At 49.5% G+C, this 14,372-nt stretch overlaps 1 protein-coding gene across 1 annotated transcript; it reads left to right on the top strand.

Annotated features, from left to right (window-relative positions):
• The first annotated feature begins 5,200 nt into the window (after window positions 1-5,200).
• On the top strand, window positions 5,201-7,769 carry UBL5 (ubiquitin like 5). The gene is made up of 5 exons (XM_007995192.3): window positions 5,201-5,307; window positions 5,646-5,712; window positions 5,909-5,992; window positions 6,155-6,192; window positions 7,615-7,769. Exons 2-5 carry the CDS (start codon window positions 5,657-5,659, stop codon window positions 7,656-7,658), a joined length of 222 nt encoding a protein of 73 aa, XP_007993383.1. The 5' UTR covers window positions 5,201-5,307; window positions 5,646-5,656; the 3' UTR covers window positions 7,659-7,769.
• Window positions 7,770-14,372: the final 6,603 nt, after the last annotated feature.

Raw genomic sequence — 14,372 nt, 5'->3', positions numbered from 1 at the left:
GCTCCCTGCAACCTCCGCCTCCCAGGTTCAATCGATTCTCCTGCCTCAGCCTCCCAAGTAGCTGGGATTTAAGGCATGTGTCACCAAGCCCAGTTAATTTTGTATTTTTAGAAGAAATGGGGTTTTACCATGTTGGTCAGGCTGGTTTCGAACTCCTGACCTCAGGTGATAGGTGATCTGCCCGCCTCGGCCTCCCAAAGTGGTGGGATTACAGGCGTGAGCCACTGCGCCCGGCCTTTTTTTTCTTTTTTTGAGATAGAGTCCCAGGCTGTCCCCCAGGCTGGAGTGTAGTGGTGTGATCTCGCTCACTGCAACCTCCACCTCCCAAGTTCATGTGATTGTTGTGCCTCAACCTCCCAGGTAGCTGAAACTATAGGCGTGTGCCACCACACCTGGCTAATTTTTTAATTTTTAGTAGAGATGGGGTTTTGCATTGTTGCCCAAGCTGGTCTTGAACTCCTGACCTCAGGTGATCTACCACCTGGATCTCCCAGTGCTGGGATTGCAGGTGTGATGTAATGGTACCTGGCCCCATTTTCCTCTTCCCTCAGCAGTACTCCCCATCCCTTTCCCAACTCCTCGCCCCACAGCTCAGCACCAAAACCCTGTGCTTGGCGGATCTTTGAATCAAGCACTGAGAAATTAGAACATTTTGAAAAAGCAAACATTTCCTTTTCCACCCCCGGTGATTACAAAAGTAACATATGTTCAGTGTCAGAAATCTGGAAAAACACCACGAAGAGGGAAAATTAGGCCGGGTGTGGTCACTCATGCCTGTAATTCCAGCATTTTGGGAGGGTCACTTGAGGCCAGGAGTTTGAGACCAGCCAGGGCAACATAGTGAGACAGTGTCCCTCCAAAAAGTAAAAAAATCAGCCAGGCATGGTGGTGCACACCTGAAGTCCCAGGAGGTGAGTCCCCTGGAGTCCAGGAATTGGAGGCTGCAGTGAGCTATAATTGTGCCATGCACTCCAGCCTGGGTGACAGAGCAAGACAGTGTCTCAAAAAAAAAAATAAAAAAAAAAGGGAGAATGAGACTCTCAGTAATCCTACCATGCTACCATGCAGTGGTAACTATAGTCAATGCTTGTGTGACCCAGTATTTCTGTTTTCTTTTTCTTTGTTTTTGAGATGGAGTCTTGCACTATTACCCAGGCTGGATCTTGGCTCACTGCAAACTCCACCTCCCAGGTTCACGCCATTCTCCTGCCTCAGCCTCCCCTCCTGGGACTACAGGTGCCTGCCACCACGCATGGCTAATTTTTTTGTACTTTTAGTACAGACGGGGTTTCACTGTGTTAGCCAGGATGGTCTTGATCTCCTGACCTCATCATCCATCCACCTCGGCCTCCCCAAGTGCTGGGATTACAGGCGTGAGCCACCACGCCCGGCCCAGTATTTCTTTGTTTTCAAACAGAGTCTCACTTTGTTGCCCAGGCTGGAGTGCAGTGGCACGATCTCAGCTCACTGCAACCTCTGCCTCCCAGGTTCCAGCGATTCTCCTGCCTCAGCCTCCTGAGTAGCTAGGATTACAGACGCCCACCACATTTTTGTAGTTTTAGTAGAGATGGGGTTTTGCCAATTGGCCAGGCTGGTCTCAAACTCCTGACCTGAAGTGATCCACCTGCCTTGACCTCCCAAAGTGTTGGGATTATGGGTGTGAGTCACTGTGCCTGGCCGTGACCCAGGATTTCTAAAAGAATGCAAAGATGTGCTGCTTCTAAACTTCCTCAGGCACCTCAGCCTCCTCAGCTCACTTTTGACCTTCCAATCTGTTTTGTCCTGGCTAGAGTCTCCCCAAAAGCAGAGGCAGGGGAGTTCCCACAAAGGAATGCCCTAAATCATCCCAAGATGGGACCAGTGGGGATTTCAAGAAAACACTAATTACCAGAGCAATCAGTCCAAAGCATTTACTAGGGAAACTTACAGACTACTCCAACAATCATCAAGACAGGAAAGAAAAGGGTGTTCTACCGAGGTACAGCTGCAGCTAGGGGTCAGGAAATGGAGTTCAGATGCACAAGTCAGCATGTCTGGTTTCCATTACTAGTTTGAGTAATGGGCCACCTGCTGGTCTGGCGGGTGTCAGCTTGACCAAAACAGGATTGTGGATTATTTGCCTGGGATGGGGCGTTCCACAACTTTGGTTTTATATTTAGATTTTATTTTTTTGGTTTGGTTTCATTTGGAAACGGGAGTCTCACTGTGTCTCCCAGGCCGGAGTATAGTGGCGCGACCTCGGCTCACTGCAACCTCTGCCCCCTGGGTTCAAGAGAACTCTCCTGCCTCAGCCTCCCAAGTAGCTGGGACTACAGGCGCATGGCGCCATACCTGGCTAATTTTTTTGTATTTTAGTAGAGACGGGGTTTCACCGTGTTGCCCAGGCTGGTCTCCAACTCCTGAACTCATGCAATCCGCCTGCCTTGGCCTCCTAAAGTGCTAGGATTACAGGTGTGAGCCACCACGCCTGGCCTATATTTAGATTTTCAAGGCCAGTTTCTGGAATTTTTAAGCAAAGTACACAGGTTAAACATGAGACCTTAGAATAGAAAAACAGAAGAGAGGCTGGGTGTGGTGGTTCATGCCTGTAATCCCAGCACTTTGGGAGGCCAAGGCTGGTGGATCACCTGAGGTCGGGAGTTCCAGACCAGCCTGACCAACATGGAGAAACCCCGTCACTACTAAAAATACAAAATTAGCTAGGCATAGTGGTGCATGCCTATAAACCCGGGAGTTTCTCTTGTTGCCCAGGCTGGAGTGCAATGGCACTATCTCGACTCACCGCAACCTCCACCTCTCTGGTTCATGCAATTCTTCTGCCTCGGCCTCCCGAGTAGGTGGGATCACAGGCATGTACCACCATGCCAGGCTAATTTTGTATTTTTAGCTGAGATGGGGTTTCTCCATGTTGGTCAGGCAGGTCTTGAACTCCTGGCCTCAGGTGATCTGCCCACCTCAGCCTACCAAAGTGCCAGAAACAGGCTTGAGCCACCGTGCTGGCATTGCAGAATTCTTAAACCATTGTAGCAGTATAGTTCAACAATAGTAAAAGGTGGTTTTAGTCTCTGGATCCTGCCATTCAAAAGCAAATAACAGGCCGGGCATGGTGGCTCATGCCTGTAATCCCAGCATTTTGGGAGGTTGAGGTGGGCGGCTCACTTGAGGTCAGCAGTTCGAGACCAGCCTAGACAACATGGTGAAACCCTGTCTTTACTAAAATACAAAAAATAGCTAGGGATGGTGGTGCGTGCCTGTAATTCCAGCTACTCAGGAGGCTGAGGCAAGAGAATCGCTTGAACAAGGGAGGCAGAGGTTGCAGTGAGCTGAGTTTGTTCCACTGCACTCCAGCCTGGACAACAGAGCAAGACTCTGTCTCAAAAAAAAAGAATTGAGACACAGCCTCACTCTGTTCCCCAGGATGGAGTGCAGTGGCGCGATCTCAGCTCACTGCAACCTCCGCCTCCAGTGTTCAAGCGATTCTCCTGCCTCAGTCTCCCAAGTAGCTGGGATTACAGGTGCCCGCCACCACACCTGGCTAATTTTTTTTTTTTTTTTTTAATAGAGACGGGGTTTCACCATGTTGGCCAGGCTAGTCTCGAACTCCTGACCTCGTGATCTGCCCACCTCTGCCTCCAAAGTGCTGGGATTACAGGAATGTCCTTAACCTTGTCTACATAAACCTGTCAACTGATTGAGACCTGTCTTAGACACTTTTTGGTTTACAAATTGTTTGAATTGAGGAAGGAAGGCCCTTGTCCTACCAGCCCTCGAAAACCTGGCATCTGGTATGGAGTGCTCCCCAAAGATATAGATGCAGGAGACTGTGCAATTGTCCAAAGTTTCCAGTTACCTTGCAGGCATTTAAGGCTGGTGACTGACAGTGAGGCAGGAGAACAAGGAAAATGAAGCAGAAGAAGAGCAAAGGGAATTAAACGTTGGATAAAGGGCAATATAAATAAAAGCAGAGTGCAGAAGCAAGGTGAAGGGGCGGGTGAGCAAGAAGCAAGATAAATGGCAGAAACTGAGGAGACAAAACAAAAGGAAGATTAAAAACTGAGTAAAAATCCCATGGCCGGGGAAATCAGGACCAAACTAGTAAGGAACAGCTCTTTAGGCATAAGCATGCGCATTAAAGACAAAAAATATCCTTAACATAAGGATAACCAGCTCATTAGCGCTCATGCATATGGACGGCATATCATGCATGTACTTAAAATTATGGCATGAAGACGGCCCTCAAGCGCAAAGGGGCCAAAGTAACTAAGCAACACACGTATCATTCAAAAAGGTAGACACTGGCTACAGATTAGGCAGCCTTGGGAAAAGAAGAAAAGCCTGGCCAACATTGTGAAACATCATCTCTACAAAAACTACAAAAATTAGCCGGGCGTGGTGGCGGGCGCCTGTAATCCCAGCTACTCGGAAGGCGAAGGCTGCAGTGAGCCGAGACCGCACCATTGCACTCCAGCCTGGGCAACACAGCGAGACTACGTCGGGGAAAAAAAAAAGACCCAAACTACACCAAGCTGGGGCTGATCTTATCTCGCAGAGGTCAGTCCGCTCTCCCTTCCGAACGTGGAATACTGTGCTTAATAAACTTGCTGCTTTGCTATCTCTGTGTGACTCGTCCAAATTTTTGTTCGGGGCACCAAGAGCCTGGAACTGTGCGGCACCACGCGGTAACAGCAGCTATTGGGCAGCGTAGAGTCTAGTCCAGGATCCAGCTTCGCCTATTGACTGGAGTCCGCATCCCGGGGGAATGCGATGGCCAGAAGGCAGAGGTGAGCAAAATGCTCACGAGGCCCAGCCCTGAATGAACCCAGGGGGTCAGAAGGGATGACTGCAGAACTCGCTCCCCCCTACCCCCTCTGCCCTCGCTCCTAGTAGCCGCAGAAAGAGGCTTCGGGCCCCCACCCCCGGGACCCTCTGGTGTCCCACCATGTGACCGAGTCTCCCTGCAACAATGACTTCAAACGAGCTGGGGCCAGCGCCGGACCTCTGGCTCTCGCTCCACGCCCTTTCCCCGGCCCCACACCCGCCGAGACCCCCCTCTCTACCCCGCGCGCCTACCGCAGGCGTCCCCCTGCCAAGCCTTAGGACACGGAAACCGTACATGTGAACCGCAAACACGCAACAGACTGCAAACCCGGAAGAACCTGAGCCAATGTTGACCACACCGCCTGGCTAGGGGCGGGACTTCCGGCCCTGCATTTTTACTTCCGCTTCCGGTTCCCAGCGTCAACTGCTGCCGGGGTTCTGCGCTCGGGTGAGGAGCTAGTGGCGTCGGCAGGTTCGAGGCGATTCGAGGTGAGGGGGTCAAGCGGAGAGGCTCGGAGTTGGGGAAAGCTGTCGCGACCCAGCCACCCCAGGGTCTAAGGTCGGTGGGAGGTGAGGCCAGGGAGTTTTGTGTCAGGGCATTCAGGCGTCGAGAAGGGGCGGCTGCGCGGCTGCCTGGGGTTCGCGGCCCTGGGACAGGGGACTTGGCCTGGGAGTATTCGAGTGCGGGGGGTTGGGGGCAGAACGGAAGGCTCAGTAACCGGGAATTTTAGGGCCTGGGACTAGGAGACTTGTAGGCTGGCACTTCTGGGTCTGGGAGACGCCCGAAGCTCTGATTTTGCTACCTCCCACCCCACTGCTCTGTGTAGCTCCAGCTAGGATGATCGAGGTTGTTTGCAACGACCGTCTGGGGAAGAAGGTCCGCGTTAAATGCAAGTATCCACTGGCAGCCGAGAGGCAGTGGTACCCGCAGGGGTGCTTGGCGTGAGGCAGGCAACTCAATCTGTTGTCGGATGGTTTTACTTAAACCCGGGAGAGGGGGCGGATGGGGTCCTGGCAGATGGTATTCAGCCTTGGAATGTCCTCTTCCTCGTTCTACCGCTCCCATTTGCCTTAACTCCTCTGCTCCCAGCACGGATGATACTATCGGGGACCTTAAGAAGCTGATTGCAGCCCAAACTGGCACCCGTTGGAACAAGATTGTCCTGAAGAAGTGGTGAGTGCAGTAGTAGAGCCACTGGGTGGACTGGACTAGGCCGGAAGGTTTTGGTTTGGGGGAGCGCTGCAGGCAGCCCTTTGCTTAGGCTCGGCTACCTCATTCGGCCTCCAGGCTGAAGAGCCTACTTAGCCTTATCTCTGAAATGTCTCTTTTCCTTAGGTACACGATTTTTAAGGACCACGTGTCTCTGGGGGACTGTATCCTTTGTGTGACTTCTTGAGGAAGCATCTACATACCCAGCCTCTGTTATCTTTGTTCAAAACTAAAGTCTGCATGAGATAATGTATATTAAGTGTTTAACTTAGTACGTGGCACATGGTGATGAGCACTTAGAAAATGGGAGCTAGGCTGGGCGCGGTGGCTCACACCTGTAATCCTGGCACTTTGGGAGGCCGAGGTAGGCGGATCACAAGGTGAAGAGATCGAGACCATCCTGGCTAACACGGTGAAACCCCGTCTCTACTAAAAAATACAAAAAAAGTAGCCGGGCATAGTGGCGGGCGCCTGTAGTCCCAGCTGCTCGGGAGGCTGAGGCAGGAGAATGGCATGAACTGGGGAGGTGGAGCTTGCAGTGAACCAACATCGTGCCACTGCACTCCATCCTAGGCAACAGAGCGAAGACTGTCTCAAAAAAGAAGAAGAAGAAGAAGAAGAAGAACATGGAAGCTATGTAATTATTTGGTTGGGGAAGAGGGTAGTTGGTGAAAGTTTGACTTCAAGTTCAAAATATTTATTACCGACCTCCACCTGAGTGCTGGACAGTAGGTCAGGGTGGGGTGAGACTCAGGTATATCTATTGTGCAGAAGGAACAGAAACTTTCTGAATTTTTATTTTATTTTTTTGAGACAGTCTCGCTCTGTCGCCCAGGCTGGAGTGCAGTGGCACGGTCTTGGTCCACTGCAACCTCCACCTCCCGGGTTCAAGCAATTCTGCCTAAGCCTCCCAAGTAGCTGGGATTACAGGCGTGTGCCACCACTCCTTGCTAGTTTTTGTATTTTTAGTAGAGATGGGGTTCTGCCACATTTTCCAGGCTAGTCTCGAACTCCTGGCCTCAAGTGATCCTCCCGCCTCGGCCTCCCAAAGTGCTGGGATTATAGTCATGAGCCACTACACTTGGCCTAGAAGGAACAGAAACTTTTTTTTTTTTTGAAATGGAATTTTGCTGTTGTTGCCCAGGCTGGAGTACAGTGGCACAATCTTGGCTCACTGCAGCCTCTACCTCCTGGGTTTAAACGATTCTCCTGTCTCAGCCTTCCAAGTAGCTGGGATTACAGGTGCCCACCACCACGCCCAGCTAACTTTTTTGTATTTTTAGTAGAGATGGGTTTTCACTGTGTTTAAACATCACAGTGTTGGCCAGGCTGGTCTCAAACTCCTGACATCAAGTGATCCACCTGCTTCAGCTTCCCAAAGTGCTGGGATTACAGGCGTGAGCCACTGCACCCAGCCAGAAATTTTTTGGTAAAGTTTCAGTTCTCTCCAAATAAAGATGGCCTGGTCCAAAATGGGCTTCCTTAGCCCTGAGCTGAGACCTCAGGCCACCCTGACCCAGCTGTGAATGGATGAGAGGGGTGGGGATGGAAGCCAGAGTTAGGATTCCTTAACACCTTTCCTTCAGATGAAATCCACGATGGGATGAACCTGGAGCTTTATTACCAATAGATGAGAATCCTCATCTTCCTGCTGCCCCGCTCTCCTTTCCCATCCTCATTCCGCACACTGGGATAGATGCTTGTTTGTAAAAACTCACCTTAATAAAGACTTAGATGTTGCTTTGTTGCTGTCTCTTTGCTTGAGAGCTGTCTAGTGATGGATGGATTGGTCGCTGTTTGGTCATCACTGCACCATCAGTATGTACCTGCTGAAATAAGAGCTCCAGATCAACTGGATCCATGAGGGCAGAGTAGACCAGCAGGCTGGGAGTCTGTGTAGGAGCCCAGAGAGAGCTCTGGGGTTTGCTGTGGGTGTCTGAAGGTCAAGAGACGCTGGGATTATTGCCACCCTAATAGACCAAAGAGCCTCCAGGTAATGACAGTAGATGTAATTGTTAGGAATTAAGATTCTGAAATCACACAGACCTGAGGAGATATAGATGAGTTTAAAGCATGTTTAAACATCCCTGGTTCCTGGTACCATTTTTTTTTTAAAGACAGGGTCTTGCTCTGTCACCGAGGCTGGAATGCAGTGGTGCGATCATAGCCCACTGCAACCCTGAAGTGGACTCATACAGTCCCTCCTGCATCAGCCTCCCAAGTAGCTGGGCAGTGTGTACCACCATGCCTGCTGAAATTTTTTTATTTTTATTTTTTTTTGAGACAGTCTTGCTCTGTTGCCCAGGCTGGAGTGCAGTGCAACCTCTGCCTCCTGGGTTCAAGCAATTCTGCTTTACCTGAGTGCTGGGATTACATATCATGTCCGGCATTTTAAAATTTTTTGTAGAGACAGGGTATCCCTATGTTGCCCAGGATGGTCTTGAACTCCTGACCTCAGATGATCATCCAGCCTTGGCCTCCCAAAGTACTGAGATTATAGGCGTAAGCCATCATGCTTGGCCCTGGCACTTCTTTTCAAGACAAAAATAAGGTGATAGTAGACAGTGTGGCACTATAAGTGTGGCTACATGAGCCCAGCCTCAAGAGTCAGACCAACTAGATTTGAATTTTTTTTTTTTTTTTTTTTTTTTGAGACGGAGTCAGCCCAGGCTAGAGTGCAGTGGCGCGATCTCGGCTCACTGCAAGCTCTGCCTCCTGGGTTCACACCATTCTTCTGCCTCAGCCTCCCAGGTAGCTGGGACTACAGGCGCCCGCCACCACGCCTGGCTAATTTTTTGTATTTTTTTAGTAGAGACGGGGTTTCACCGAGTCAGCCAGGATGGTCTCAATCTCCTGACCTTGTGATCCACCTGCCTTGGCCTCCCAAAGTGCTGGGATTATAGGCGTGAGCCACTGCGCCCGGCTTAGATTTGAATTTTGATTGATCCTTAGCATGTGATTCTTTTGCCTCAGCCTCCTGAGTAGCTGGAAATTACAGGTGCACGCCACCACGCCCAGCCAATTTTTTTTAGTAGAGACGGGGTTTCACCATGTTAGCCATGATGGTCTCAATCTCCTGACCTTGTAATCTGTTCGCCTCAGCCTCCCACAGTGCTGGGATTACAGGCGTGAGCCACTGCGCCCGGCCCTGAATTTCTTGTTTCTTATACCACTCCTCCCACCAGTGGTGAGCAGTAATACATTTAAGTGACTCTAGAAACTTGCTGAAATGACCTAGAGTTTTCATCATACGGGTATAATTATATGTTCTATAATATTTATATGCCATTCCACAGTTTGCTTTTCTTTTTTTTTTTTTTTTTTTTTTGAGACGGAGTCTCGAGTGCAGTGGCCGGATCTCAGCTCACTGCAAGCTCCGCCTCCCGGGTTTACGCCATTCTCCTGCCTCAGCCTCCCGAGTAGCTGGGACTACAGGCGCCCGCCACCTCGCCCAGCTAGTTTTTTTTTTGTATTTTTTTAGTAGAGACGGGGTTTCACTGTGTTAGCCAGGATGGTCTCGATCTCCTGACCTCATGATCCGCTCGTCTCGGCCTCCCAAAGTGCTGGGATTACAGGCTTGAGCCACCGCGCCCGGCCTCACAGTTTGCTTTTCTATGCTTTATTTTTTTAATTATTATTTTTGATTATTATTATTTTGTGAGATGGAGTTTTGCTCTTTTTGCCCAGGCTAGGGTGCGATGGTGCAATCTCGGCTCACTACAACCTCTGCCTGCCAGGTTCAAGCGATTCTCCTGCCTCAGCCTCCCAAGTACCTAGGACTACAGGCAGGAGCCACCACACCTGGCTAATTTTTTGTATTTCCAGCAGAGACAGGGTTTCACCACGTTGACCAGGCTGGTTTCAAACCCCTGAGCTCAAGTGATCCACCCGCCTCAGCCTCCCAAGGTGCTGGGATTACAGGTGTGAGCCCTTAGGCCAGCCATGATTTAGCAATTTTGAAACTACTTTTGTGGGTATGGGCACATGGGCCCATGTAATACACACAAACAGGGATGAACAAATAAGAGAGCTGGATGTCTCACTGTGGAGAAGGAAGTTACAAATAAAACAGGAGATGGGAGTGCTTAAAATGAACCTTGTAAGATTGGATTTGGAGGCATCAGTCTGAATTCAAGGTTTTTGTTTAATAGATATATTGATACCTATAGATGTGTGTATACATATATATATTTCCTTGCTCTGTCCACTTCAAGGGACCAGAAACAGTGACACTCCAGTAGCAGTGAGCACCCATTCTGGAACATAAGGAGAACACTAGTGGTATAACAGGGCCCGGGGTGGAATTTGTGGTTTAGTTAATAGTATTATATTGATATTGGTCTCTTAGTGTTGATAATTATATTATGGCAGGGTTTCTGAGCTTTGGCATTGTTGAACTTTTTGGGTTGGAATTTTTTTTTTTTTTGGAGACAGAGTCTCGCTGTGTCACCCAGGCTGGAGTGCAGTGGCACAATCTTGGCTCACTGAAACCTCCACTCCCTGGGTTCAAGCAATTCTCCGCCTCAGCCTCCCGAGTAGCTGGGATTACAGGTGCCTGCCACCATGCCTAGCTAATTTTTGTATTTTTAGTAGAGATGGGTTTTCACCATCTTGGCCAGGCTGGACTTGAACTCCTGACCTCGTGATCCACCCACCTTGGCCTCCCAAAGTGCTGGGATTACAGGCATGAGCCACCGCGCCCGGCCCCTTTTTTTTTTTTTTTTTTTTTGAGACAGTCTCACTCTGTCACCCAGGCTGGAGTGCAGTGGGAAGCTTATGGCTAATTGCAGCCTCTTAACTCCTAGACTCAAGATCCTCCCACCTCAGCCTCCCAAGTAGCTGGGATTAGAGGCACGTGCCACCATACCCAGTGAATTATTTTTGTAGAGATGGGGTCTTGCCATGTTGCCCAGGCTTGTCCCAGACTCTGGGTTCAAGCAATCCTCCTGCCTTGGCCTTCCAAAGCCCTGGATTACAGATGTGAGCCACCACGCCCAGCCCTTGGGTTGGATAATTCTTTTGGTTGGGGCTGTGCCTTGCAGGATGTTAGCAGCATCCTTGGCATATAATACTAAATGTCAGTAGCCAGTAGCATCTCCTGCTCCAAAATGTCTGAAGATGTTGTAATAACCAAAAATGTATCAAGATGTTGCCAAATGTCCCTTGGGAAACAAAGTCCCTACTGGTTGAGAATTTTGTTCTATTATTTATTTAAGACACTAATATTAGGGAAGGCTGGGTGAAGGGTACATGAAAACCCCACTGTTTTTCTAACTGCCCATGTCTAAAATTATTTTTTTAAAAAAGTATCTTTTTGCCCAGGCGCAGTGGCCAAAATCCCAGCACCTTGGGAGGCCGAGGTGGGTGGATCACCTGAGGTCAGGAGTTCGAGACCAGCCTGACCAACATGGAGAAACCCCATCTCTACTAAAAATACAAAATTAGCCAGGCATGGTGGCGCATGCCAGTAATCCTAGCTACTCGGGAGGCTGAGGCAGGAGAATTGCGTGAACGAGGGAGGTGGAGGTTGCAGAGTCAAGATAGTGCCACTGTACTCCAGCTTGGGCAACAAGAGCAAAACTCCGTCTCAAAAAGAAGTATATTTTTATTATGCTAATACATGCTTGTAAAAAACTCAAAATGTTCTATTAAAACTTAACACTTTTTTTTTTTTTTTTTTTTTGAGACGGAGTCTTGCTCTGTCACCCAGGCTGGAGTGCAGTGGCGCAATCTTGGCTCACTGCAAGCTCTGCCTCCTGGGTTCATGCCTTTCTCCTGCCTCAGCCTCCTGAGTAGCTGGGATTACAGGCTCCCTCCACCATGCTCAGCTAATTTTTGTATTTTTTGTAGAGACAGGGTTTTACCATGTTGGCCAGGCTGGTCTTGAACTCCTGACCTCAGGTGATCCTCCCGCCTTGGCCTCCCAAAGTGCTGGGATTACAGGTGTGAGCCACCATGCCCAGCCTAAAACTTAAATTCTTAATTTCTTCCTTCACCTGCATCTCCAGTGATAGTCATTAACATATTAGAAAGAATCCAGAAGTTTTTAGTGATATAAATCTATAGTTTTTATACAATTACGATAATTACGTATTACTTATTTTTATTTATTTATTTATTTATTTTATTTTATTTTATTTTTGAGATAGAGTCTAGCTCTGTCACCCAGGCTGGAGTGCAATGGCATGATCTCAGCTCACTGCAACCTCCACCTCCCGGGTTAAAGCGATTCTGACTCAGCCTCCCAAGCAGCTGATGGGACTACAGGCACATGCCACAGCACCAGGCTAATTTTTTGTATTTTTAGTAGAGATGGGGTTTCACCATGTTAGCCAGGATGGTCTCGGTTTCCTGACCTTGTGATCTGCCTGCCTCGGCCTCCCAAAGTGCTGGGATTACAGGCATGAGCCACTGTGCCCGGCATATTATTTATTTTTTAACAGGTAATTGATAATTATATATAATTTAGTACTCATACTGTTCAGCAGCTTGCTTTTTATGCTTTATATCTTTGATATCTTTCCATAAGTGATCTCTTCATAAATTTCCTTTGTTTTGGTTTTGTTGTTCTTTCATACATACTATAATTGCTGTACCATATTATGACTTGCTTTTTCACCCAGCAGACAATACCAGTTAACACTACATATCCTAGGTATGGGCCAGGCACTGTTTTTTGTTTTTGGAGGTGGGTTTCTTTTTTTTTCTACATGGGGTCTTGCTCTGTCAACCAGACTGGAGTGTAGTGGCATAATCACAGCCTCACTGCACCCTCGACCTCTGGGGCTCAAGGTATCCTCCCACTTGAGCCTCCTGAGTAGCTGAGATTACAGGTGCGCCACCACACTCGCCCTTTTTTTTTTTTTTTTGAGATGAAATCTCCCTCTGTCACCCAGGTTGCAGTGCAGTGGCACAATCACGGCTCACTGCAACCTCCGCCTCCCAGGTTCAAGTAATTCTTCTGTCTCAGTCTCCCGAGTAGCTGGGACTAAAGGTGCTCGCTACCACGCCTGGCTAATTTTAGTATTTTTAGTAAAGACAGGGTTTCACCACGTTACCAGGCTGGTCTTGAATTCCTGACTTCAGGTTATCTGCCCGCCTCGGCCTCCCAAAATGCTGGGATTATGGGTGTGAGCCACCGAGCCTGGCTTGAGTGCTTTATGTGGATTAATTTATTTAATCTTCACATCAAACAGAAGGATGTATTATTGCTTATCCCCACTTTGCAGATTGGGAAACCAAAGTACAGAGTAACATTAAGTAATCAGTTCAAGGTCACATAGCAAGTGGCAGTGCCAGGCTTTAAACCCAAGTCTGGCTCTAGACTTCTCTTAGCCTTCTACTGCATCCTGCATCTAATTTGTTGTGGGCAGTTTTCCCTGAGTTCACTTCACTCAGCCTCATTCTTTTTAGTGGTCACATAGGGTTCTATGCTAGGTGAACTGTAGTTGAACCGTTTGCTGTCAGTGTCTTCAACTCCCATATCTACCCATAGTTCCCGAACCCTGGGTCCCAAATACCTCCTCTGTGTCCCACGGGCTCTGCAGACTCTATTTTAAGTTGGCTAAAACTGAGCTCATCTCCTCCCACCTGCACCTCCTCCATGTTCTTATATGAATGTCAATGTCGGCACCCACTGGTCACCCAGGATGGAGGAAGGAGCCAGACTGCGAAGGAATAAGGGAAGTAAGCAGGTTCCAAAAGACATGGAAGGCGTTTGAGTCCAGAGCCTAGGAAAAAGTTTGCCCCTGCAAAAAATAAAAGAGGCTGGGTTAGCTTTGGACATCTGGGGAAACAGGTGGGATGAGGGAGGATGGAGGAGCCAAATTTAAGCATCGGGCACTTAGGTGCTCATCTCCAAGGCAACTGCATTGCTATGGCAACAGCAGAGGCAGCACCGCCCCGCCCAAGTACCACCTCGGCCGCCGTTACCTCCGCAGCAGCCAGACGCTTCCGCATGGGAGGGCTGGGGGCTTGCGGACCTTCGGGAACGGCTCAGGAAGGCGGGAGTTGCTGCTGCATTAGCCAATCCATAAGCTCTGTCCCGCCTGGGTGGGCTCTGCGGCGAGGCGCGCCAAGAAGGGGTCGGGAGTTTTTGGCGCTCGCTAAAGGGCGTTGAGAAGGGCGGGGCCGCGTCGCTTCGGGCCACTCAGGAGCCGAGGAGAGCGAGTGGGCGGGGCCAGGCTGAGGCTGGCCGGGGGCGGGGCGCAGGGATAACGTGGGAGGGTCCGCCCAACCTCTCTTCTACCCAATAGAAGGCCAGAAAGCCAATCCGGACGGTTGGGGAGTCCAATGGGCGTTGCCGCGAGGCCCCGTTGCAGAGCGCGTCTAGCCAATAGGCGGC

The sequence above is a fragment of the Chlorocebus sabaeus genome, chromosome 6 (assembly GCF_047675955.1).
Source record: "Chlorocebus sabaeus isolate Y175 chromosome 6, mChlSab1.0.hap1, whole genome shotgun sequence".
Taxonomy (NCBI): domain Eukaryota; kingdom Metazoa; phylum Chordata; class Mammalia; order Primates; family Cercopithecidae; genus Chlorocebus; species Chlorocebus sabaeus.
The sequence above is the reverse complement of the archived record's forward strand: the minus strand, read 5'-3'. Positions and strand labels throughout refer to the sequence as shown.